The sequence below is a fragment of the Rousettus aegyptiacus genome, unplaced genomic scaffold (assembly GCF_014176215.1).
Source record: "Rousettus aegyptiacus isolate mRouAeg1 unplaced genomic scaffold, mRouAeg1.p scaffold_m13_p_16, whole genome shotgun sequence".
In the NCBI taxonomy this organism is placed as follows: Eukaryota; Metazoa; Chordata; class Mammalia; order Chiroptera; family Pteropodidae; genus Rousettus; species Rousettus aegyptiacus.
The window spans coordinates 41,857,853-41,883,666 of record NW_023416291.1 but is presented as its reverse complement, the minus strand read 5'-3'; the positions used below and the strand labels follow the sequence as shown (position 1 = coordinate 41,883,666).

Here is a 25,814-nt window from a genome sequence, read left to right as displayed (position 1 = left end):
CAACTAAGTTCCTATTTCAGCACCCCCTCCCCCAACCTGGCCTCACCTTAGGGGCCCCATGGCTGCTGCACGGAAGTGCCAAGCCTGTGCTATGTTTTGAGGGTGACCTGGAAGTCTTCCCTCTCAGAAGGCTGTCCATGAACAGGAGGTACTTTCTGACAATGTGCAGCCTGGTTCACAGTGAGGCTGCCATGAAAACTGGGCCTGGGGGCAACTCTCGGAGCTCTTGGGCCCCTATGGAAGCACGATGACTTCATGCTTCCTTTAGACCTATTCTGCATCTCCCTCATTGCAGCATCTGGAAAGAGAGGCTCCCTAGTCACCTGATCTCAACACCCCAGGACGAAGCAGATGGAGACAACCAGCTCGGGCTGAGGGTTGGCTGGTGGCAAGTGGTCTGGGCCACCAGGCACATAGAAGAGCCTGGAGAGTCTCACCAAAGGCCACCTGGCCAGGCTGGGTTTGCCCTCTGTTTTCCCAGAGCTCAGTGAAAGTCCCAGCAGCACTTCCTACTGCCCCCATGCCACTGAGCTAAAGACCAGCCCCACGTCCAGCTCCCCTGCAAGGATGGAAAAAGGTGAGGGGGGAGAGGGGCCCACAGTGCACAGAGGACATGAGGTATCTGTGACCCAGCAGGTCCCACAAGCTCGGTGCTGGGCCTGCTTCATCTTTTCATCATAACATTTTTATTAAATACAAGGAAAATATTAGGAGACAACGTCTGCTAAAGTATGAGGTTAATTCTTTACATGGCAAGTGGGTCATAGAGACACAACATCAATCATCTGTTAGCAGCAGAAGAGACACTTTAAGTTGCCCCAAGGGTACAAATCCCATTTATATATAAGACAGCAGTAGTGCTGGCTTCTTTAAAAAAAAAAAAAAAAAAAAAAAGTAAAGAAAAATGAAACCAAAATCAAAAAAGTTTAGAGTTTTAGATACCGAAACAAATGTGTGTGGCCAGAGATGCCACAAAGCCCTTGAAGAGAGGGGCTCCCACCCACCTGACTTCCCATACCAGTGGCCCGTAGTGGCATGTAACCCTGAACATGGGAGGACAAGGGAGGAGCAGAGGGCTAGAGAAAGGATGGGAAATAAAATCCCTGCACAGACCTATGGAATGAAAACGCACTGGGATTCTAAAACAGTGTCCCCTTTCATTCGTGGGACATCTCAGCCCAGTTCTCCTTAGGGCCCCATGCATGGCCCAGTGCCTAGCAGAAGGCCTGATATCCATAAGGACTGTCACTGAAGCTGGCTGCAGTGTTTCCTCTTGAAACTAGGTAAGCGAACGCCCTGAGGTGCCTGGATGGAGAACAGGAACAGGGGCGAGTGGTGGACCCTCGTCCATGGCCCTCCTCCGACCCAGCAACTCGGGCTTATTGAGGGGACAGAACCATTCACTGGTCGTCACCCTGAGCCAGGTGCTTCCAAGCCTTTCCTGTCTGGGGGTCTGAATGTGACAGAGGTTAAGGGTGCATTTATTTTAAAACACATACATGCAAGAAACTCAGGAGGGGGCGAGTAGCATACTATGGATTTGGGATGACAAAAACGAGCTTGAATCGGAACTTCCAAGACTGCTGGGTTGAGGGTTGGGAAAGGGCAAATGACACCCCAAAGAGACCTTGATTCTCAACCATGAGCGAGAACCTGGTACAGGCAAGGAAACCACCTCAGGCTCAAGTTTTCTGCCACAACATGTCAGCCTTCTTGTTGGCAGGCTCCCTGGGCAGGCATGGAGCCAAGATCTGCTTCATGAAGGAAGACGCCCGGGGAGGAGGCTTATCAACACAGCGGGCCTGTGTGGCCAGCCCAGGGAAGTGGGGTCCATGGTTCTCTGTAGGACATATGCTCACCAAGCCCCTCACAGGAACAGTATGCGGCCAGGGCAGCTGGGGGGCCTGGGAGCTACCTCCTGGTCCCCACCCGGGGCAACAGGACAGGGGCACAGGCAATGCCTGCAAAGGACTCAGGGAAGTGTAGGTCGCGCTCCCACTCATCCGTCTCAGTGTTGTACACCTGCACAATGCCCGTCACATTGTTGAGGCGCCAGTTGTAGCCCCCAACAACATAGATCTTCCTGTCCAGCAGGCAGCAGCCAGCCTCTGACTGACCAGCCCGCATGGGGCTCACACTGGTCCACTGATCTGTCTCAGGCACGTAGTACTCCACGGCCAGCACGTCGAAGCAGCGGTCCACATGGTCCATGCGGCCGCCCAGGGCATAGATCCGCCCACCAGCACCCACCATGGCATGCAGAACGCGGGGCTCACTCATGGGAGCCTTGAACTCCCACTGGTCTGCCGCAGGGTCATAGCAGTGCAGTGCCTTCTTGTCCTCCACCGAGATACCATAGCCTCCTGAAATGTAGAGGCGGCCCCCAGCTGAGGCACCTGCATGGCCCCAGGTGCGGCGCTTCAGCGAGCAGGCATAGCCCCACTCGTTGCGCCGTGGGCAGTACCTCTCAACCGAGGCCAGGCTGCCAGCCCGGTTGCGGCCGCCCGTGGCATAGACCATGCCACAGAGCACATTCAGCTGGAACTGGATGCGGCTCTCCTGCATGGCCTGCAGGCGCAGCCAGCGGTTCAGGTGTGGGTCATAGCGGTAGCAGGCATCGACCGCACCCTCACCGCTGCGGTACTGCAGGTGCTGGCCCCCAGCAACATACACAAAGTTGTCTAGCACGGCCACACATGTGTGGCTGCAGCCCACCTCCATCTCTGTGAGCTCGCGGAAATGGCGGGCACCTGGCTCAGGCAGCTGGTACACCTTGCTGCTGACAGCACGGTCACTGTCAGTGTAGGGTGTGCCACCAAAGGCCACCAGTGAGGGCACATCAGAGCGCACAACTGTGCGTGGGGACTGCATCTCGTGCTGCCGGAAGGGCAGCACCTGGTAGTTGAAGGCCTCTAGCAGGTACTGGCGGCACAACACATCCTCTACCATGAGGTCCAGTGTCTGCACACTGTCCACCAGGTCTGATGAACGCATGAGTGGGAATCGAATGTGGCAGAGCACGTGGCTGGCACGCGGCCGCCGGGCGGGATCATGCTGCAGCCAGCGGACAGCGGCTCGGAACAGGTCAATCTCAGCACAGCTCTGTAGCCGGTTGCTCTGCAGGAAGAAGACAAGGCGCTCCAGTGGCAGCTGCAGGAAGTCCTCCTCTGCTGCAATCTGCAGGAAGTGCTGGAAGGTGAAGGCGTCTACTGACTCCTTGAGTGAAGCCAGGCTGAAGGTGGTGGCCATGTGGCCGATGTGCAGGCAGGTCTCCACACTCATGGCAGCCTTGAGGAATTCCTCGCACAGCTCTACCACTGGCAGCATCTGCAGAAACACAGCTGCACCCAGCACATCCTGCACACAGTCTAAGTCCAGCGTCACCTCAGCACTATAGGCAAAGTCAATGATGTGCCGCAGGCCTCGGGCCGACACGCCCTTCAGCTCGATGACATCCTGGCTCGCCTCTCTCATGCCTCCAGTGAACATGGCCCTGAGGGTCCAAAACACAGCATGTGGGCTCTGTGTGTCCCAGCGGCATTAGGACCATAGGGACAACCTGGCCCCAGGACACCACGAGCTGAGCTTAGCCAGCCAGAGGAAGGTGGGCCAGGTGTGCATAAAAGGTACCCAAAAAAGAAAAGATTTTTAATTCATCCCAAGCCACGCATCTTCCAACAGCAACTCTACACACTGCCCTCAAGTAGGGCCCTGCCCAGCCTCACCCAGACCTTTGCATTACTGGGTCCAGCTGGTTCGGAGGTTGGGGGCTAGGGCCACTCACAGCCAGGCAGGTGGCCACAGCTGTGCGGGAGGAGACTAAACCTTAGCTTTGGCCTTGGGGACAGGTCTCCAGCCCTACCTCGGTGCTCAGCCATGAAAACCAATCCTGCAGCAAGATCAGGACACAAGGTGGGGACCCCAGAGGAATACACACCGTGGTTCACAGAGTCCGGTCCCTCTCCAGCACACTCACCTGGGCAGGTAGCTCCACCTTCCCCTGCCTGAGTCTCAGCTGCTGTCACAGTGAGGAGGGAGTGATAGTTCCAGGTTGAAGCACCCACTGGGGGACCCCATTGTCACTGATGCATTTAGAGAGAGGTTTAGGTGGTTAGGGAAGCCCCTGAGAATGGCCTATAGGAGTCCCAGTCCACCATGAGACCCTCAGTGAGTGACTCCAGCTCTGTCAGCTGTGCTGTCTTGCTCTGGGACACAGAACCTGGGTCAGAGCTCCCCATAGCCTTCAAGGGGGAGGGGGGCCACAGGAAGAGGGACAAGAATCACAGGGCCCACTTGGGAGTTTGTGGATTCTAGAAGATGGTATGAGAGGCTCCTCTCATGGAGTAAGCTGGTATTTCACCATAACTGTGACTGCCATCAGAGCATGTTGTGATGGCTGACCAAGAGGAGGGAACTTTCTTTGGCCATTCACCCAACAGATGCCTGTCACCCAGTCACACCCCAGTATGGGCCGGGCTTGGGCCCAGAGTGGGGAAAGTTGAACTTGGCACTACTTCGGGGCCACCAACTAACAATTGCCAGCACTTCACAAGGCAGTGCCATGGCCCTTCCAGAAGCAGCGTTCTGCCCCTTCCAGGCCCTGCCCCTTCTTGTCCCTGTGAGTCCCATCCGCATGTCGAAGGCAGAGGCAGTCACGGCGAACGGAGGGAGCTTTGCCTTTTAAGGCCTCACCGGCTGCAGTGCCAGCGCAAAAGAGCCTTTAAAGGGCATTTCTGGCTGGGTCGGCCCGCCCGTCCCCAAATCCAGAATAAAAATAGAAGCGGCGCCCCAGATGGCTTGGTTTCTCCAGCTCCCTGGAAGGGCCTCATTGAGCCCAAGGGGCAGGCAGCCAGGGGGCGCACTGGGCAGGGCAACCCAGCCTCAGGACACATGTGACCCAGGTGGTGTGCACCTGGACTGCTACTCTGTGAGGTAGTGGCAGAGGCAAATCAAGGCAGGAGAACCCTCCCCTCCAGGATGGCACCCCAGCTCTCTCTGTTAGGGTCACAGCCTGGCTGAAAGAAGCATACCAGCTGGTCACCGAGGGAATAAAAATGACTGTCCCCAACCCCATGACAGCCCCCAGCTGGTGAGGAGAATGGCCCCAGGCCCTGCTCCAAGGCTCCCTCAATCTCCCGCCCAGCCTAGCATAGGGAAAGCACTGTTAAGAAAAGGCCTTCATGGCAGACTGACCCGTAAACCCAGCAAAGCCTTGCCTGTCATGTGGGGACTGGGACAGAGCCTGGCACACATGGGGGCCACCATCTGGACATCCCTCCTGTCCCTTGGCCTGAGTACAGGTGTTACAAGGGCAGGTACTTGTGCCGGTCTTCTCCCTGCTGGATCCTGAGGCCACCACAGCACTTGGCACACATAGATATAAAATGAAGACAGAGTGAGAACCTGACCGAGCCCTGCCACCGCCCCCTCCCCCAGGGTGGAAGCTGCTAATTGGGTCCCCACAGGCTACCTCTATTCCCCAGGCACGGTCTGCTCGTCTGTGCAACATCTCCAAAAAGTCTGAATAAGTTGCAAACCTGAAAAAAGTGGTAGACGTTGGGCCTTTACCAGCCACCTTCCTTCAGAACCATCCCTCCCTGGTACTAAGCTTGCTCCTCTCAAAAGGGCAGGAGCTCTCCAGCCTGTCCCCAGGGCCTGCACTCACCTGAAGTAGTCACTGCAGGCAGCAAGGACTACCTTATGTGCATGGAAGGTGTCTCTGTTGACGGTGAGGATGACATCCAGGAGCTGGCCCTGAGAGCGGAGGGCGGCTAGGCCCTGCAGGAGGCTGGTGCTATGGCCAGGTGCAGAGAAGGTACACTTGAGAGCTCCATTCTTGTCAGCCATGCTGTGGGAGAGCAGGGTGGAGTGAGGCTGAGAGGCCTCGGGGCAAGCTGGTCTTGCCCTGGGGATCCTGGACAGCTCACCCAGGCTCTGAAGCTGCCCTAGGCACAGGTGAAATTGCCAGAACCAGTCCCAGAGAAGTAGAAACAAAACCTGGGTCCCAACCATGTCTGCCAACTGGCTTTGGCAGTGGATGTCTTTTGTTGAAATGGATGGGGTTTCACATAGGACCTGAGGAGGCTGGCTATATGTCCCTTTTTCTGCTTTTTAATTAGGTGAGATTCATATAATATAAAATTCACTATTTAACATGCACAATTCAGTGGATTTGTTGTACAACCACCATCTCTTTCTAGTTCCAGAACATTTCAATTACTTCAAAAGGAAACTCTGTTCCCATTAGAAGTCACTCCCCATATCCCCTCCCCCAGCCCCTGGCAACCACTAATCAATCCTTTTTCTCTATGGATTTCCATGTTCTGGATATTTCATATAAATGGAATCATACAACATGTGGCCTTTTTTGGCCTTTGTGTCTGGGCTTCTCTTACTCAGCATCATGTTTTCAATTGTGGATACATTATAGCCTGTGTCAGTGCTTTACTCCTTTTTTATGGTTGAGTAATATTCCACTGTGTGAATGCACAATTTCTTTATCCCTTCATCTATCTATGGACAAGACATTTGGGTTGCTTCCAATCCTCTCTTTTTTAAAACTTTATTATTTTTTATTCTAAATGTGCCTCCTGAGTGCTCATTTTGAGGTACAGCGCTCTCCATGTCACATCACTGTCCCCCATGCCCTAGAGAGCCTCATGGGTAAACCCATCTTCTTTCCTCTACAGAGGATAGAGTAGGATTAAGGTGCTGGCAGAGCCCCTGCATGAGTGTGGAGGAAGAACTCGGTCTGCAGCTTGCTGGGAGCTCTGGGGCCTGGGGACAGAGGTACCTCAGACCAGCCTCTCACTGGGGGTGAGGAAATGCCACCTCAAGGAGGGGCTGGCCTTCAAGGCTCAGCTACTCCAATGCCTGCCCAACATGTCTCTTGGTGCCCAGCACTGCAAAGTCACCCTGGCCATTTTCAGAAGAGTCTGGCTCTGGGCTGCATTCAGTAGCCACCCAGGCAACAGGAAAGGCCCATCAGTCCCACCTTCCAGGGAAAGGGACAGGCTGAACAGCTTGTCCATGACCCCAGAGCTGTAAGAGGATGCAGGAGGATCTGAACCTGAGCCTGGAAAGCACAGGCTGTGTGAGATCTTCCTGTCACCCCTGGCTAATGTGGGGGAAAACAGAGCAAATTGTGGGGAAGCCACAAAACCAGAAGGTCTGCCATAAGGAGAAGGGTTTACCTGTGGGGGTAGCTTGTGGGAGGATGAGGACAAGGGAAGCAGAGATTCCTGCACCTCCAGATGAGGATTCAGGACGTAAAGATCACTTTAGAATAAAAGATAAAGTTTTAAAAACAAAGAGTGGTAGAAACACCTAAATGCTCACCAGTGGATGAGTGGGTAAACAAAATGTGGTGTGGGCACACAATGGAATATTACTCAGTCATAAGAAGGACTGAAGCTGATTCACGCTACAATGTGGATAAACGTGAAAAACATGATGCTGAGTGAAAGAAGCCAGTCACAAAAGGCCACATGGTGTATGATCCCATTCATATGAAATGCCCAGAATGGGCAAATCCAGAAACAAAAAGCAGATTAGTGATTGTCAGGGACTAGGGAGAGGGTATGGGGAGTGAATGCTAATGGGGACAGAGTTTCCTTTGGGGTGATGAAAGTGTTCTGGAACTAGATAGAGGCAATGGCTGAGCAACACTGTGAATGTACTAAGTACCACTGAATTATTCACTTAAAAATGGTGGTTTCGACGTTACGTGAATTTCTCAAGACAAAAAAATAAAAACATAATGAAAGGACATGTGACTTTCTCAGGCTCTACATAAAACCCAGCATGACCCCAGCACCTCACAGTGTATGAGGCCATCTATCGCCTCATATTCCCTTTGCTATTTCATCTCAGAAAACTTAGGTAGGATGTATCAGGGAATGAATGATTTGGAGGCCCCAATACATCAGTTCATCCTCTAGACACAACAGGAGTAGACGATGCCATCAGGGTCAGGCCCCAGTGGGTACAGAACCCCGCCAGGACTCTCCAGCCCATACCAGCCCCACCATCCCAGCGGTCTGTTCCCTTCCCAGTTTCGGGCTCTCTGAACTTGTTTTCCTATTCCTGGGACCCATGCCTGCCTACAAGTGAGGGCCAGGAATGTGGGTACTAGCCTTCCCAAGAAAGCAGGAGAAAGAAGGCCTTTTGGCCCCACTGCCCACCAGCTCCCAAAATACCGGGTGAAAGGGCTAATGCCAAGCACAGGTCATGCAGTCAGTGCTGGATTCACACAGCTGCTGCCAATCTGAGGTCCCTGACCCACACAGGCCACCCACCTTAGCATCCCTCCAGAGAGCCTTGGGAAAGGTGGAGAGCCAACCAAGGGCAGAGGGGCTATGAGGCTTTCGGGGTCCCCAGGGTGTGAGGACATGGTGGGGGGGACACAAGACATGGGAGAAGGGACATGGTCTGCATTTGGTGTAAAGGCTTCTTGCCCCTGAGGCAGGAAAGCACATGATTTAGAGCCCAGCGCCATGGTTGTCTGGCTGGCAATGCTAGTGCACAGCCCTCCTGAAGGCCGTGGAGTGAGGGAAGGAAAAGGGCTCAGGAGGACCCCAAGTCTCTAGCTTGGCCTGGTGCCCTCTCCCCACCAGGTGGAGGGGATGCCCACCTCACACATCCCCTCCTCTCTCCAGCACAGAGCAGCTGGAGCCGCCGCCACAGCCAGCCAGCCCACCCTATTTGATGGGCCACTACTATGACCTGAGTCACTGCTCTGTCCGTTTCCCAACACCCTATGACAGACCCAAGTTCTGAAGATCATGACATGAGCAGAATGTCATTGGTTTACGGACCCTCAGGAGTCAAAGGGCCTCAAAGTGCATTCCACCAGTTCTGGCCAGGGCTGTCCTCTACTACAGAGGTCCCCAACCCCCGGGTCAGGGATCAGTACTAGTTTGAGGCCTATTAGGAACCAGGCTACACAGCAGGAAGTGAGTGGCCAGCTCCACCTCACATCATCAGGCATTAGATTCTCAGGAGCACCGGTCTCTGGTGCCAAAAAGGTTGGGGTTTGCGGGTTTATTGTACAGACCCTGCTAGTATCCCTTCAGGGATGGAGTCTCACTGTCTTCTCGCGGATACCCTCTGATGGGCCTCTTTGCCACCTCAGCCAAAGCCACATCCTTTATGAGCTTCCACAAAGGGCCTTCTGGGCAGTCCTGCCAGGGGCCCTGCCTGCACTGAAGGCATGTGGAGCCACCTCCCTCAACCTCCACAGCCCCTCCTGCCTGGGCCAGCACACCATCTTCTCTGTGTAGCACAGTGGCCTGGGGGTCAGGACAGCTGGTGACCCCTCAGGAGCAAACTTGGACTCAGCAGGTCTAAACACCAGCATGTCTGGGGGTCGGGCCAGAACCCAAAGGCTGGGAGATGCAGCTCAGTGAAAAGCCTGCCCCAGCTGCACCGCGGCCCTCACCTTCCCAGGCTCTGGCATCTGGTGTGAGGACCAGAGGGAAGATTCCAACCCTCGTCCTGCCGTAATCAGCTATGTGACTCAGGCAAATTCCCTGGTCTCTGGGTCTTCATTTTCTCAGCTGTCAGATGGAGCAGGCAGGAGCACAGATGTCACAGGGCTGTAATGAGGCTCCTTATTCCCCATCACCTCCTGGGAAGTGATGGACCACAGACTACCTACTTCCACCAGCTTCCTTTTGGGCTGGGGAGGTGGTGAGGCCCAGTGGGGGGCTACAACCTCCCACTTTCCCTACAAGCCACTCATGGGCTATTGAAGGGGGGCAGGCACTTGGGCACTTGAAGCCTAGAACCACCTACAGAGCGTTGACAAATGGTAGGTGCCCAGTGAGGCAGGCTGGCCTCTCTGTGGACACCTTATCTCACAGATTCTGTGCATTTTGTCATTTTGCTTTCAGTTGGCCTCATTTTAATTTATAAGTTCCTTGGAGATTTTGGGGCGGGACAGGTAAACTTCTTGTGCTTCCCCTAAACCCAAGGGACTGGCACACATGTACACATTTTCATGAAAAGGAAGATATCACACCATGGGCAACCTTATTGTGAAGCCGCTCAGTCCCTGAATATATATTTACTGTGATCCTCCATATATAAAGAGTATCAAGAAATCAATACACAGCCAGCAACCTCACAAAAAAATGCACAAATAATGTAGGTGGACGCCTCAGAGAAAAGGAAGAACAGCTAGCTGGAGAGACCTGAGAGCAAGCCTCTTCCAAATATGAAAAGCTTGCTCACCAAGGGATGGGCTTCACCCCTCAGATGGGCAGAGTCATCGGGCAGCAAATGCTCACATCCATTCCCAGTGGGAGTATGAAGTACGACAACCCCCAGAAAGGCAGTTCAGCAGATCTAGCAAAATTCTAAAGCTCACAGTCTCGACCCAGCAAGTCTACTTCTGGGATTTATGAGCTGTACTCACATGTCCAATAGAGATGCATGAGGATATTCCCCAAATACCGTTTCTGGGGACTAAAGATGGGAAATGAGCTAAACGTCCTTCAAGGGAATACAAAGAATTATGGTGCCTTCCACAGGGATTGCCCTGCAGCTGAGCATAGAGGTGGTTAAAATGTTCCCATGTGGAAGTTAGGCGCCCTGGCCGGAACCCTAACAAAGCCTACTGGGCTGCTGCCTTCAGGGTATCAGCCAAGTTAAACTGAGTAGGTGGGAAGCCGCCCCTTTCTGCATATATTTCTTCTTGCCAAACAAGGCTCCCAGTGCCCCACGGGTTGTTTCTTTCCTGCCATCTCACAGATGGGACGACTATCCCCGAAGCTCCTGCACTACCCCTCACACACCTCACAGCTTCTGGGAGCTCAGGGAGGGAAGGAGGAAGCCAGCAGGGCCAGAGTCCCAGCCTGGACAGAGGCAGGCATGGCTAGGCAGAGGTAGGCAGGAGGAGGAGGGAGGGCTGAGGCCTGGGACTGATGACTAAGTCAAGGACCCATTACTCAGGCCAGCCAGACAGGGGGCGGCCAGTGCGGCGGGGCCACAGGCCCCCAGGAAGGCGGCAGCAGCAGCCCTGGGCCAGTCCGAGTCTCCAGACAGCCACCCGGGGCCCGGTCACCCGCACTGAGTCATCGGAGCCAGTGCGTCAGCAGCTGGTCAGGGTGTCTCTAGAGGCTGCTCACTGCCTCTCTGGCTGCATCCTACGCCTGAATCTGGGCTCTGGGGGCCACGTGCCCCCACAGGCCTGGTCTGGGTTCAGGACTATCCTACCCCTATGCTACATGCCCCAGCACTGTCATCAGGTACCCATGGCTGGGCCCAGACCTGTGCTGGACATGGGGCCACAGCCCTGGCCTGCCTTGGGGTTTTCCCTACACAGAGGCTGATAGCTCATGGGACTGGGCAGGGTAAATGCCCCCAGACTACCTATGTCGGGATCCCTGCAATCTCTCAGGGGACTCCAGCCACCAAGCCCCCCACGTTGTCACCAGCTTTCTGCTAGTGCCCCTACACAGGCTTCTCCTTGGCTCAGTCCTTCATAGGGTCACCCCCTGAATATACCATGGGCTGGAGGCCTTGCCTCAGGTTCTACTTTGGGGGGATCTAGCCCAAGGTAGGATAGCCTAATGGTGGGAGGCCACAGGAAGTACAGAGCCACAGGGGTGACACAGTCCCATGGTGGGGTTAGGAGCTCCCTTCTTCCTGCCTTCACCCTAGTCTCCAAGGTCAATTTCCCAACCCTACAGGAGAGCTCCAAAGCCCCGGAACAATTCTTTTCATTGGAATGTCAGAAAAAAAAAAAAAAAAAAAAAAAAAAAAAGGAAAAGGCAAGAACAGAAAGAATTTCATGGAAACATTTCTTTGGGGTTTTGTAAAATCCTTTCCCACCCCCACATGGAGCCCAAAGCTCAGGCCAGAACAGAGTCTGACGGTATTGCCCCTTTAACATACTGTTCTGACATGCAAATTCCCTCATTTCCCCTCAAAACAAAAAGCACTTCCACTTTCAAAGCCAATTTTGGTTTTATTGTCCATGTGGCTCCAAGGAGCACAGCAGCACAGCACAGCTGGTTGGCTCACACCCCAGCTGACGGGCTGACACTATACCAGGGAGCTAGGCCACTCCACCCAGAGTCCTGGGGTGTCAGCAGTGAAGATGCTGCACTTCAGGGGACAGAGACCCAGAAAGGGGGACAGAAATCCAGAGAGGAGGACAGAGATCCATGGGGTGGGGAGGAGGGGGGGCGCGGAGGGGACAGAGACCCAGAGAGGGGGACTCAGGCTCTAGAGCTCAGATGAAGCTCTGGCAGCCCACTGGTACACCTCTCCTTCCGATTTCACATACTTCCCTCCCCTACCTCCTGTCCAGCCACACTGGAAACTTCTGTGCCTTCCTCCTCCCACCCCCTCTGACCCTTCACGAGACAGGCCCATCAAATAAGGACCTGCCTAGAATGGTTCTTCTTCACAAGCAACCCCACAAATCCCATCAGCCCAGGAGGTCAGTGCAAGGAGCGTTCTCTTCAAGCCAGGAGACCAAGGGCCAACACAACCCCCAAGGCTGCTCACTAAACTGTAGCCTGCTGGCTCTGCAATGGCCATGGCTAGCTCCTAGGCACGTAGCTCTATGGGTAAGAGAAGAACTAGAGTGAATGTTCCACTTGCCCCACAGAGGCAGACACCCAGCCACTGTTGCCATGGTTACCACAATATTTCAGTTCTGGATCCTGTGCTTGCAGCCCAAGGACAGAGTCTCCGTAATTTGGCACCATGCACTGGCCTGTGGTCTCCAAGCTCACATCGGTACCTCTCTCCTGGGACTGCTCTGTGAGGGTGGCTCCCCATTCACCTCCATAAAGCAGCAGGCCCATTGTGGGGACATTCCTACAGATAAGGAGCTCTCTCACAGGGCTTGATCCTTGGGCTTCCGGAGGAGCGGAGGAAAGCTCGGGGCTTCTGGGTAAACAAGCATGGAGCCCAGGAGAGGAGTGTCCCAGCAGTCCAGGACACCAATCTACTAACAGAGACCCAGAGGGAACAGAGACCCAAAAGAGAAGGTGAACAAAGACCCGGTGGAAGGCACAGAGACCTAGAGATGGAGACAGAGACCCAGAGAAAGAGGAACAAAGACCCAGAGAGAGGGAGACAAAGACCTGAAAAGCAAAAGAAGAAGAAAAACCAGCCAGGGCCCCAAATCCCACGTCCCCCGAGCCTGGGCCCTCTCCACAGCGCCACCAGTTGTTTATTTCTCCCTCCTGGTCATCATGCTGGTTATTCTCTGATATCTTCTATGACAATTTAAAATAGGCTGCCCAGTGCCGTGCCGGTCTATGCACCTTACGGGCAGATCTGTGTGTTGTGGGAGGGCAAGTATGCCAGGCCGCCGGGTGGAAGCAGAGCCTCACTCACTCTCTCCCACTCGCCCTGCCTCATCTAAGAGCCACGGACTGTGGACATGGCCAGGCCCACTGTGAGCCTGCCCTGGGAGCACATCACCTGAAGAGACCCCCTCTCTGAACCCTGCGAAGGAGCCCCAGGCCATGACGCTAACACCACCCTAGATTGTCTTCGTGGTATCACCATTTGAAACTATCGCCCATATGTACAGCCTTTGCTTCTGCCTATCTGTGCTCACAGGGACAGGGTGACAGAAGAGAGGGGGTGCTGGGGAGCACCCGGCAAGAAGTACAACACAACCTGCTAGTACCTGAGGCTGGCACCTCCTGAGAGCCCCGACACGACAGCCAGGGAGGCTGATGCTGGGAATGGCAGTAGGGCAGGTAGGCAGGTTCTGGAACCTATATTTGCCCCCAAAGAAACTTCATGAATGCTCCTGAGGATCCTCGTGGTGAAAGAAGCCACTCCCATCCTGCCTGGCCCCATGTGTCACCAGTCTCACAGTAAGACCTTGTCCTGGGGCATGCCTAAGATCCCTCATGCACAGAGCCTGGCATGGGTCAGCTCACCTCAGTGCCAGCTCCACTCAAGACAAGCTGTACCAACTCGGTCATCCTGCCCTTCTGTGACTGTGACTAGAATGGCACAGATCCCCGCGCTACCCCCAATATCCAATGGGTCACAGAGGCGTACTCCGCAGACATCATTTACCCACCTGCCAGTAAAAGGGCAGGATGTCAGACCCCAACACTCCTCTGCCAAAGCCCCTCCCCAACCCATTACTCTCCACAGCCTTACTCCCTCATGGGCCACTGTGAGCCTGGTGCCCCTCAACACAGGCTGTGACCTCCTGTCTGGGCGCTGTGCCCTCATCCTAGCTAACTAATACCCCTGGGACCCCAGGACACATGGGGGTCTGGACACTACTGATGGACAGGAGGATCCTGTGGGCAGTGACCCCCATTCCTAGACCTGCCCAATTCCAGCTACTTCTCAAGGCTAGGAAGAAGGAAAAGGACACCCCGACCCTGCATCCCTTGCCACTGGCAAGCTCTCGACCTCCTCGGTACCCCCATCCCTCCCTGTCCTGGTGAATGAGCACCCAATCCTTGCAGGACTATGGGTTGGCAGTGCATACCTAGCCCCCCACTCACCTTTCAGTGGGCAACCTGGAAAGAGGGACACCATCTTACAGACAAGGCACTGAGCATAGAGGTCCAAGGCCACACAGCACACAAGAGGCCTGGCCAATGTTGGTCCCTCTGTAGGCCCAGATGGGTACAGCCCCATGATAACTGAGACCACTGGCCAGAGGCACCAAGCTAGGAGGTGGACATGATGCTGGACACCAAGAAGGGCAAGATGTGGTTCCTCAGTGCCAGCCAGCGCAAGGGTGCGAATTAGCCCACTAATCCTCTAGCCAGTAGGAGAGAGGTTGCTCCACTCTGCCAGGTCACAGCTGGAGAACTCTGCCCAGGCCTCTCTGACCTCTAGCCTGGCTCTATTTGTCTTCCCAGCTCATCCCTCCATCTGGCACACCATTAATCTGTTCCCAACCTGTATCCTGGAGGCTGAAATAGAAGCCTCGCCAGGGCAGGGCAGGGTGGGTTCTGTCTCCTGCTGTGTTCCAGTGCCTGGAACCATTCCCGGAATATGCTCAGAGCTCAGTCACACTTTGTTGATTGGATGGCTGGGTGAGTGGATGGGTGGACAGATGGATGGATGAACAGATGAATGAATGAATGATGTATGGACGATGGATGGATGGATAGGTAGGTGGACAGATGGCTGAATTTGGTGGGTGGATGGGTGGGTGAGGTGGCAGGTGGATGGCTGCTAGGTGGCAGCACTGGCTAGAGCCTGACACATCTCTGCTTGCTACAGATTTCTGCAGCATATACCTACTCTGTTCACCTTCTCCATGTACCCTTCTGGTCTAAGTCCTCAGACTGGGTATATTATTCTTTGACTGGGCTCAACCAGGAAGCCCTCAGCAGGATTCTCTCTGGGACATCTGGCCTCTGCACTTTACTCACGCTGTTCCCCATGTTGAAGGGCCAACTTTTCCTGCCCCCTCCTCCTCCCTATGCCACACTCCCAAGTCCCCCAGCTCTTCCATGTTCCTCTATACCTTCACCTGAAAGCCTTCTCGAAGTAGATCCCTCCATGGCCTCCCTTGCACTCAGCTAGGTCTCCCCACAGCCTCCGTTGCTCCTCAAAGCCCAGCCGGGGCCCCCATGCCAGAGGCAGCAGGGATAGACTAGTAAGCAGGTCTCTGGCGCAGGCTTCACCTGTTCTATTCCCACCCACTGACTTAAGGTTGATCCCTACTGCACTAGGCTTGGAAACAGAGCCATGTGAAAGAGGAAAACCCCTTCACTCTAGAGATCAGGCAAGTATCTGCATAACTACATGGCCCAGAGTACCGTTCAAAAAACAAGTGACATTTTAGTACTGTCAAATTCCAGTGTCTCAGGGTTCAGCCCAGCTGCCTCCCCTGGCAAGGCAGGTGTTGAGGCTCTGAAAGGGACTATTCTGCCAAATGGCACATGCTCATGCCCAGCGGTGCCAGGCCAGACACAAGCAGACACAACGAAGAGGGCAGTTCAGCCAGCCCCTTGCAATACCAGTACAAATACAGACGTCAGAAGGGACCTGTCATGAATATCTTCATTTTAGAGAGTGCCAACATGCCTCCTCTTTTCGATAAGGGCCCCGTTTTCCTCAGGGAACCTCCTATTCTTTATTATTGGCCCCAGCGGTGGGAATCAGGAGACCCCATCATGGGCTAAAAGCGGAGACTCATGACCCAGCCTGGGCAACCTGAGCCTCCCAGTCTCCCAGCCACGCCGATTGGTTCCAGACATGGGTGTGGTCCATCTGATCCAATGAAAGCCTTTCCTGAGACTTTAGCTAGACTCACCAAAATGGAGCTTTGGCTTCCCCCTGGGGATTCTGACATGGTAGGGAGTGAGGTGGGGTCACCTTGCTTACCCAAGGGGGAAGGCAGACCTAAGAAATGGGAGTCATAGATTCTAGGAGAATTGTCTGAACCCTAAATCTCAATGAACCTAAAACTGGAATTCTCCCGGAACTTTGTTTAAATTTAATGTGAACAATGAACTTTCATTTTTTAACTTTAAGGGAATTGAGTTTCTGGCTCTTATAACTAAAAGAGGTCTTCAATGTCAGAAGCCTCAGATTCTGGCCTCCCGTCCACTACATTCCAGATGAACCTCTGGAAAAAGTACTGTGGAGTTAACATTTCTCCAGCTGCCACCTCTCCCCTGCATTGCACACAGGCTTCCTACCCCTGGCAAAGGTCAAGGAAAGAGGAAGCCATACTGGGTGATCTCCAATCTCCGAGTGAGTAGGTGGCGGCCATACTCAGCCTGAGCCCAGCCTGCCTGCAAGGAGACAGCAGGTGCCCCAGGAAAGGTCAGCACGCTATCCACACTCCCAACTACTAAAGTTCAGCAACTCTAAATGCTAAAATGCTGAAAGTGTGCCTAAGGCTGGAGCCGCAAGGCAGCCCATGCCATCAACCTTGGCAAGGAAACCACCACCCCTGACTTCTGCAAGTGACTCAGGTGTAGCAAAAACATTTGTATGCTCCCAACAGCCCTGCCTTGGGGTCAGGGAGGACCTGATTATCCCCTGGAGTGGCAGGGAGAGGAAAAAGAGAAAGAGCAAGAGACGCCCTCCTGCGACCCCACGCCTGCCCTCCCACCTCCTAGACCTAAGCACACGGTTATGACTTTAACTAGTCGTGGAAGTTTTCCACATGGAAGCTGTCCCAAGGTCCTCAGTGGGGTTCCCTTACATTCCTATCAACTCATGAGCACCTTGCTACACCATGAACCCCACCTGCCTCTAGAAAATGCCTCACTCTCAGCTCGAGTTAACAGAAGATCCCAGGTGGTCAGGTCTCTGTTCCTATTTCCTTAGTCATACTGCTTTACCTCCTAATACCCTGCGGAGAGGACAGCTCTCCAGATATCCAGCCCAGCCCACTCCCACTCGATCCATCTTTGACCCCCGTGGAATTTCAGTCATGGTGTCATGAAACATCTTGGGCCTCAATCTTCAGGTGACTGCCCTCGAGGCCTTTAAAAGCCCCAAGGTCCACCCCTCAAGATTTCCTCCAGGCCAAGCGTGTTCAATTCCAGAAGCTGCTTTGCTCACAGGAAAGCTCAGAGATTCCCCGAAGGTGCCGGCTACTTCCTCCTGAATCACAATATTTTCATGTGTGGTGAGGTGGTACACAGGAAGAGATCAGCCCTGGGCTGGTTGGCGAGGGGTCTGAAATCACCCTGGATGTACCCCAAAACCCGCTCTGCAGAGGAGGAATGCTAGGGAGGCACATCCTGTGCATCCTGAACAGCCCTGTTTGCAGAGACCCAGGACAGGGCAGGCAAAGAGGAAGGGACTGGAGATTTGGGGTTAACAAGTGTTAAGAGCTCATCTGCACAGCTGCAAAGCAGCTACCACAGGAGGAGCAGGGTCTGCCAGTAGGGACCTAGAGGGGGAGCCCAACTTCCCACTGTAGGCAGCTGGACAGGGAGAATGGCAGGCCGTTTCCGTCTTGAACACACAGCGTTAAGATCCTGTCTCTTGACGATACAAATAACACCCGCCAAAGGGCAGTGTTCACTGGCGTCTCTAGAATGAGGCTGATTCAATGACAACACACCTGAGAATGTTTCTCTACTCAGACCCTGCCATGAAATAAAGAGAGGAGGAAGAGGGCAACCCTCACTCTACTAGGCCATGGAAGACTGTTCCAGAAACCTTTTGGTCATATCAGCTCCCCTGGCAAACCCATGGCAGACCATGTGTGGGGTATTTGCTAGATAGAATTAGGGACTCCATACTGAAGCCCTGCCCTCAGGAAGCACACATTCTTGGGGGCACGGATCCTAAGCACAATGTTCCATTAACACAGGGCAGAGGGCAGGCAAAGGGTCATGGTGAGCAGAGTGGCCAGGCCCCGAGGAGGCAGCATGGGGGCTGTGCAAAGTGCTAGGACAGGATACTCCAAGGGGAGCCAGGTGAAAGGCTGGGGAGAGGTGCTGGCCCATGAGAAGGGAAGGGTGGTAGAAGCTAGGGGGCCTGGCAGGTGGGCTGACGGGGTCACGTGGAAAGATAGGGATTTTGTTCCCAGAGCAAGGAAGCCCCTGGCAGGTGTTGGGCAGAGGAGCAACACAGACTGATGTCTGCCTTGGGAGGGTCCCACCAGCTGGAGTGGGGGGACATTGGCATAGAGATGGGAGGAGGAGGAGGAAGAAGGGACCGGACTGGAATGTGGCTCCAAGGTGGAACAATGTGTGTGCCGACAGATGAGAGGAGAGAGAAAATAAGCATGCGTGTGGTGCATGCTCTCAAGAAGAAACTCAGAGTCAATGGGTGGATGGAATCAAACTGGGGAGACCTCCTGGAGTGGCTACAACTAGCCCAAGGCCTCTTTCTGGGAGAAAGGATATTCCTGGGACCAAGACCTCCTGGCTAAAAGACCTGAGGTCCTCAAGCAAGAAGAGGCATGAGGACTTTCAGGAACAGAAGTGGCCAACGAGCCTTCCGGGCAAGATGTATACCTCTGCCCCTCCCAGGTCTCCACGGGATGCTGGCAGGCGGCGCAGCCTCTCAGGCCTGATGCTTCCCTACCTGTTCCCTGATGCCTTGCCCAGCCGCTGCTGTTGGTCAGCACATTGCACAAGTTCAACCTCAAATCTTCTCCAAAACTGTGCCTACCTCACCCTCTCCACAGCCCCCACCTTAGTCGCAGTCCCCTCCTCTCTTGCCAGACAGATCGTTCCAAAACACAAATCTGACACAGATGCCCCATCTCCTGCCTCGTCACTCCTACCTATTCCAGCTCCTCTCTGCCTCCTGACCCCTGAAAAGCCTAGCTCCTCCACCTTCAGAACCTGCACATGCCATTTACCTGTACCCAGACGACAGTCCACGTCCCTCAAACCCCTTTCCTTTGAGCTGACGACACTAACCTTCAGATGACATTAACCTTCAGACTCAGCTTGACCTCATTTCTGAGGAGGCTCTCAGAATCTTCCAGAGAAGGCAGGAATCTCCAACTTGGCCTCAGGATCATTTATGGCAACTATGGATCATTTATGCCACTGTTTTGCTAACTCCCTGCTGGCACACAGGTGCCCCAAGGGCAGAGCCAGGCTATCCTGCACCCCCCACCCCTACACCAAGCACAGCACCAAGCACAGCAGCAGACACACAAGAGGCATGTGAAAACCACCAGGGGAAGAGTAAGGTATCAAATGAGTCTGATCCATATGTCCATGAATTGTTTCTGTCTGGGCCCTTCCCTCTCTGCCTCCTTCCACTCCCGTCCTCCCCCAGGGCCTTCAACTCCAAGTCTGAAACATGCCAAAAACCAAAGGGCAGGAATGCAAAGAAAGACCCTTTTAAAGTATCTGGGGAGATGCAGTGTCTGGGCACGGGGGATTCCTCCATCTTGTCCTCACTGAGCTCTCCCCTGAGGATCAGCAATCAAAATAACCACTATAAAGGAAAGTGGATGACACACCGTGGAGATGGCTCAATGATAGCAGAGGCAAATAAAACCTTTCTACCCCAGTAACTATGGCTAACGACAAGAGGGCATCCCTGGGGAGTCACAGCTACTGAACGGAAGAGGTCCAGCTGTGAGACAGTCATACTGCTTAATTCAGGGCAAAGAGTATAGTATTCACAGCAATTTCATATCATGAGCTTGAGGGACCCTGTCAGCGCAGAAGTGAGGAATTCCCCATGGAGGGCTAAGCTGCGTGGCCTGGCCCCCCAGCACCTCCAACCAAGAGCTCCCTACAGTTCACCCCAGGCTCTATAGCCCCCATCCCAATACTGCACGCAGAGCCACGCAGCTCGTGTTCACACTCTGTTCCTGGGTACCAGGCTGACATAGTGGCATCGGCTCTCATGTTGCAGAAGCAGCTCAGACTTGACATGTTCTATTCTCCCACTGGCCCACCACTGTCTCTCTCACGGCCACTAACTAATGGTGCCACTTTCCTCCCAACTGCTCAGGCAGATTGCCACAGACGGAATGTTTGTGTCTCCCAAAAACTCATATGTTGAAAGCTAACCCCTAATGTGATGGTATAGAGCAGTGGAACCTTTGGGAGGTGATTAAGTCATGAGGGTGACGCCCTTGTGAATGGATTAGTGCCCTCACAAAAGGACCCCAGAGCACTCCCTAGACCCCTCCACCATGTGAAAAGACAGTGAGAATACACCATCTATGAAACAGGAAGCAGCCTCACCAGACACCTTGATCTTGAACTTCCAGCCTCCAAACTTCAAGAAATAAATTTCTGTTGTTTATAAGCCACCCAGTCTATGGTATTCTATTACTGTATTGATGAAGACACTTGCCACACTGACCTGCCAACACCCTATGATCCCCTAACAGCACACATGGGTGCAGTAAACAGAACACTGACAGCATCAGGACCATGGGGTGACCTCACTGCCTGTGCGCTAACACTTACATGCATATGTGACATGCTGGGCGCCCTCTTGGCATGCCCACATCCTTCCATCTCCCCTGTCTGGTGGGTCCAGGATCCCACTTGTCAGATAAGAAATCAACACATGGAAGCATGAAGATGTACCCAAGACACACAAGTATGGGGGGCCACCCTGCTCACGGAAAGAGGGACCACAGACATGTGTGGGTGTGATGAGGTCCCTGAAGCCACCAAATCTCCCAGAATTCCCAAGAGAAGAAATGAAGTCCCCATCTCCGAAGGGTCAAATTCCTGCCTCTCCCTCCCAGGTGAAAAGAGGATGAGGCCAAAGCAACAAGAACCTTCTCAGAAGGCAAGGCAGTCATCCCCTAGGCTTTCGCACAGGGGTTGGGAGGCTGAACTCTTCCAGAGCCTCGAGGTTTAGTGGACGCAATCTAGGGCACAGCCAGAGAGGGCTTGTTATGAAAGTTTAAACAATATACTGACACACACTACAATGTAGATGAACCTTGAAAACATTTACACAGAATGAAAGAAGCCAAACACAAAAAAATCATGTATTGTATGATCCTATTTATAAAACAGGTAAATTTACAGAGGCAAAAACCAGAAGAGTAGTTGTCAGAGGCTAGGGTAGAGGAGGAATGGGGAGTGACTGCTAATGGGGACAGGATTTCCTCTTGGGGTGATGGAAATGTTCTGGAACTAGATAGAGGTGATGGATGCACAACATTGTGAATGTGCTAAATGCCACTGAACTGTATGCTTTAAATGGGTGAGTTTTATGTTATATAAATTTTATGGGGAGAAAAAAAAACCTCACACACAACAAAGTGACCAGAAAAAGTGTTCCCAAGGCTAGTTGAATTCCACTGATGAGGCAGATGGTTCTGAGAGGCCACGACCTTGGAGTGTGGACAGATAAAGATGAACGAGGCGTGGGCAGGTCTTGTACCAGGCCTGGTTAGCCCATTTGGAAGAAATGAAGGAACAAATAAATGGACAATGTTACAAAATCCTGTAAGTCTCAGAAGATCTTTCTGAGAGACTATTGTATGCCACAATCTCCTTCAAAACCTGATTCTCTTTCTGTACGCTCCATCTCACCATATTAGGGCTTCTTGCCCTCCTTCCCACACTAGCACCACAGGGCTAAGACACACAAACACACACACACATACACCATCCGCTACTTCAGACAGCAGTGATTTCTCACTGAGATGGAGGGAAAGGGGCAAATGGGCATTTCAGAGATGGGGGAGATGTCTTTTAAGAAAGCGCCTCCATTTAGAAAAGATTTCTTAGATATGACACTAAAAGCATGATCCATAATATAGAACATTGATAAACTGCACCTCATCAAAATGATAAACACTTGCCCTGTGAAAGATATCATTAAGAAAATGAAAAGATAAGCCACAGATTGGGAGAAAATATTTATAAATTATATATCTAATAAAAGACTTGTATCCAGAATACATAAAAATCTTGAAAGTCACTAAGAAAAAGACAACCCAACTAAAAATGGGTAATGACTTGAAATGACACTTTACCAAAAATACGAATAGCCAATGAATAGCCATATAAGACCATGAAAAAATGTCCAACATCACTAGTTATTAAGGAGATGCAAATTAAACCAAAATAAGATACCAGCATACACTTAGAATCACTAAAATTAAAGATTGGCCACATCAAGTGTTAGTGTGGATAGGGAACAGCTGGAACTCTCATATATTGCTAGAAGGAATGCAAAACAGTAGTCATTCTGGAAAACAGCTTGACAGTTTATTAAAAAGTTAAACCTACACCTACTATAGGACCCAATCATTCTACTCCTAGGTATTTACCCAAGAGGATGAAAGTATATGTCCACACAAATTGCATACCCAATCTTCACAGCAACTTTATTTATAATTGTCAAAATGAAAACAACCCAGGGGTAGAACTGGGGTTCACTGCAACAGGCTTGAGGGAACTCTTTGGCGTGATGTAAGTGTTCTAAAAAAACTGGACTGTATTAATGAGTGCATACTCATACTCTATAAATTCATCAAAACTCAACAAATTGGTCAGCTAAATGAGTGAACTGTATGGTATGTAATTAATTATATCTCATCTTTGCCCCAGGTTATCCTACCCTAGGGCCCAAAGCAGGCACCTAGGGTTCACTGTCCCTCATCTGTTCCTTACATGCCACCTCATGCCAGGTCACCAAGCCCTACCCATTCTAACCCCTGAATGTCTTCCCAAAGCCTCTGAATCTATCTTGCTTCCCACTGGAGGCCTCTAAGGCCCCATGCACCCAGGCCATCAAGCCTTTCCAGCCAGCACCAGCCCAGGTCCCCAAGTGAGGAATGACTCCACAACATGAGTACTGACTAACTTCATCATTCGTATCATTGACTGAAATGATTTACTCCCATATGCTCATCAGCAGGAAAGAGCCAAAATTTCCTCCTTGGTCAGCCAGCGGTGGCAGGCTGTCTTAGGGGGCTGGGATGGGAGGGTCTGGGCCATGCTGGCACTATGCAATAGAAAGAGGGAGGGAGGCTGTGCGCCCTCAGGCCAGTGTTCTTCCCCTTGAGAACCCAGAATGCATGTAAACATCTGTTTTACACCAATTCTGGGGTTCAAGCAACCAATCTCAGGATTTGGCCAAAGAGAAAAAGAGCCTCCCTCTGACCAAAGGGGGTGAATTTTGCCCTCCTGGTCTGAGGGTAAGACCTTGCTTCAAGTCCTTTAGCCTGGGGGAGGAAGGATTTGAACTCCATGGGCATGGGAAAGAGACCCATGGATGGACCCTCCTCCTGCTTTCTTTAGACTTTCAAGGCTCTTTCACCATCCTCAGACTGCCCAAGACCCATCCCAGCCCCTCATTACCTCTGGGGCTCCCCTGACCCCTCCCTGCCCAGCAGGACTCACTGGGACCCCAGGGTCCCTCGGCCTCCCCTCTCAGGTTCTCCCAGGCCCCTTAGACCTCTTTTAGGCCCTTAGGTTAACTTAAACCCCCTACCCACTGCCTTCCACAGTCCTCACCCATCCCAGGTCCCCTCAACATGCCCTTAGGACCATATTTAGACCCCTTTATCGTCCCTTAGCACCGTCCAAGCAGCTTTGGGCCTCAGCCCCTGCAAGCTCCCCGTTCAGTCTCCACCTCAGAGTCCCCAAAACAGCCTCAACAACCTCGAAACTGCCCATGGCCCCTACTCAGGCCCTCTCTGCCTCTCAGACCCCTTGCCATTCCCAGTTCCCAGTCAGGAGCTCCCGGGTTTCCCTTCAGACCTCCAAGAGCCCCAAAGCCCTCTCAGGCCCCTAAGGCCTTATGTAGACCCCTCGAGATCCTGGGGCCCCCAACCCACCTTCGGCTGCCCCCTCAGCAGCCCCTAAAGCCTACAGTCCCCAGGAAAATCCCTGGGGCCAGAGCAGGCCACTCTCCATCCCTTCAAGACCTCCCCAGGGCTCCCCAAGGGTCAGCCCAGCCCCGCGGCAGGTGCGGGCCCACTGTGTGGGCCGGGTCTCACCTGCTCGGGCGCTCGGGGCCCGGGCCCGCGCCAAAGCCGCCACCGCCACCGCCGCCGCCGCCGGACTCCGCCATCTTCCCTCCGCCGCCGCCGCCGCTGCCGCCGCGCGTTCCAGTGACGGGAGCCGCGCGACCGTCCAGGAGACCGAGATATGGGGGGCAGGAGCGGAGCGTGATCTACAGAGAGGCTGGATCTGGGCGAGGAGCCCAGCCAGGTCTGAAGAGGGGGCGGAGCCTTGTTGAGGGGCGGGGTATTCGTGTGGGCGGGGCTCTTTAGGGGCGTGGTCTGTCGAGGAGAGGGGCCAGTCAGAGGAATGGCGGGAGATTGGCAGGGTAGGTCTACAGAAGGGCGGGGCCTGGTCTGGGATGGGGCGGGGCAAACAAGATGGGTGTGGGGGGGATAAAGGCGTGGCCAGTGGTGAAGCTCAAAGCAAAGGGTGCGACCGGAGAGTAGTGTGGGCGCACGGGTACGAGGAACGGGGCTTGGAGTCGGGGCAGGCCTGATGGTGAAGAGCTACAAGTCTGCGGCAGGGTCTGATCCGGAATTAGGAAGGGGCGAAGCCTAGATGGGAGGAGGAACTTGTGGAAATAGGTTTCAGAACTCTGAGAAACACCCCTCCACTCCTAGAGTCACCCCCTCCCCAAAACCTCAGACGTGGGAATTCACTCTGTTTCCAGCCCTCAAATTTCCACTGTTGGTGGATCCCAGCCCTCCCCTGACCTACCCAGCCAGAACCTCTACCCTCAGACCTCAGTCATCTGCCCTCAAATCCCCAAACCTCCTGCTTCACTCACAATTCTGGTTCTCACAGCCCTAAGCCCCCACCAAAAGATTATCTCCCCATCCTCTACCCAAACCCCAAATTCCACTCTTCCGAATCTTCACCTGCAGACCCTTCAAATCCACGCTTACATCCCAAAGTCCATTCCACTAGGCCCAATCCCCTTGGATTCCAAAGCTCCATCACCCCAGACACCCTAATCTTCAGCCAGGGCTCAAGGCTCCACATCTGTGTCCTTGTCTTCTTTCTTTCCTTTCGTTCCTCTGCTCCCTTCTTTCATTCTCTCCCCTCTCTGGACCCCTGGAATCCAGTGCCAACGAGGCCTCTGTAAAGCTCCCAGAGCTTTTGAGGGCAACTCTACCCCAGCCAGTGGAAAGCCTAGGACCTCCGCCCCAACAGGGTTCAAGGTGCTGGGATCCTCTCTTCAGTCTTGAGCCTATTTATTCTCTTGCCCTCTGAATTAGAAAATCCTCCTTTTGCAGCCTCAAGCAAAGCCCAGGGGTTCTAATAAGCCTCAGAGCCCTCACTGCAATCTGTGCTGGGAGAACGGGGTAGACATAGGCTGGAGACCCTAGAGGAGGAAGCAAGGGGCTTCCTGGTGGGCTTCTACAGATAGAACCAGACCCAGTTGATCCATGCCCAGCAGAGGGTTGGGTACATAGT

General features: G+C 53.4%; 1 protein-coding gene across 4 annotated transcripts; it reads right to left on the bottom strand.

Moving 5' to 3' along the window:
• Positions 1–621: 621 nt before the first annotated feature.
• KLHL26 (kelch like family member 26) lies at positions 622–24,561 on the bottom strand. Of its 4 annotated transcripts, none has more exons than XM_016132469.2 (3): positions 24,371–24,561; positions 5,666–5,848; positions 622–3,493 (listed from the first exon to the last, which is right to left on the bottom strand). In XM_016132469.2, the coding sequence occupies exons 1-3, from the start codon at positions 24,442–24,444 to the stop codon at positions 1,912–1,914; spliced, it is 1,839 nt and encodes a 612-aa protein (XP_015987955.2). In that variant the 5' UTR covers positions 24,445–24,561; the 3' UTR covers positions 622–1,911. The 4 variants fall into 4 exon arrangements, with proteins under 4 accessions (XP_015987955.2, XP_015987956.2, XP_015987954.2 ...); XM_016132470.2 differs by lacking the exon at positions 24,371–24,561 and adding an exon at positions 5,471–5,537 and having other exon boundaries at positions 5,666–5,737; XM_016132468.2 differs by lacking the exon at positions 24,371–24,561 and having other exon boundaries at positions 5,666–6,239.
• Positions 24,562–25,814: the final 1,253 nt, after the last annotated feature.

Coding starts and splice junctions, on each gene's coding strand:
- KLHL26 (XM_016132468.2), bottom strand. CDS start 6,012: ATGGTTGGGACCCAGGTTTTGTTTCTACTTCTCTGGGACTGGTTCTGG. Junction 3,494..5,665: donor GCCTGCAGTGACTACTTCAG/GTGAGTGCAGGC, acceptor TTGGACCCTCAG/GGCCATGTTCACTGGAGGCA.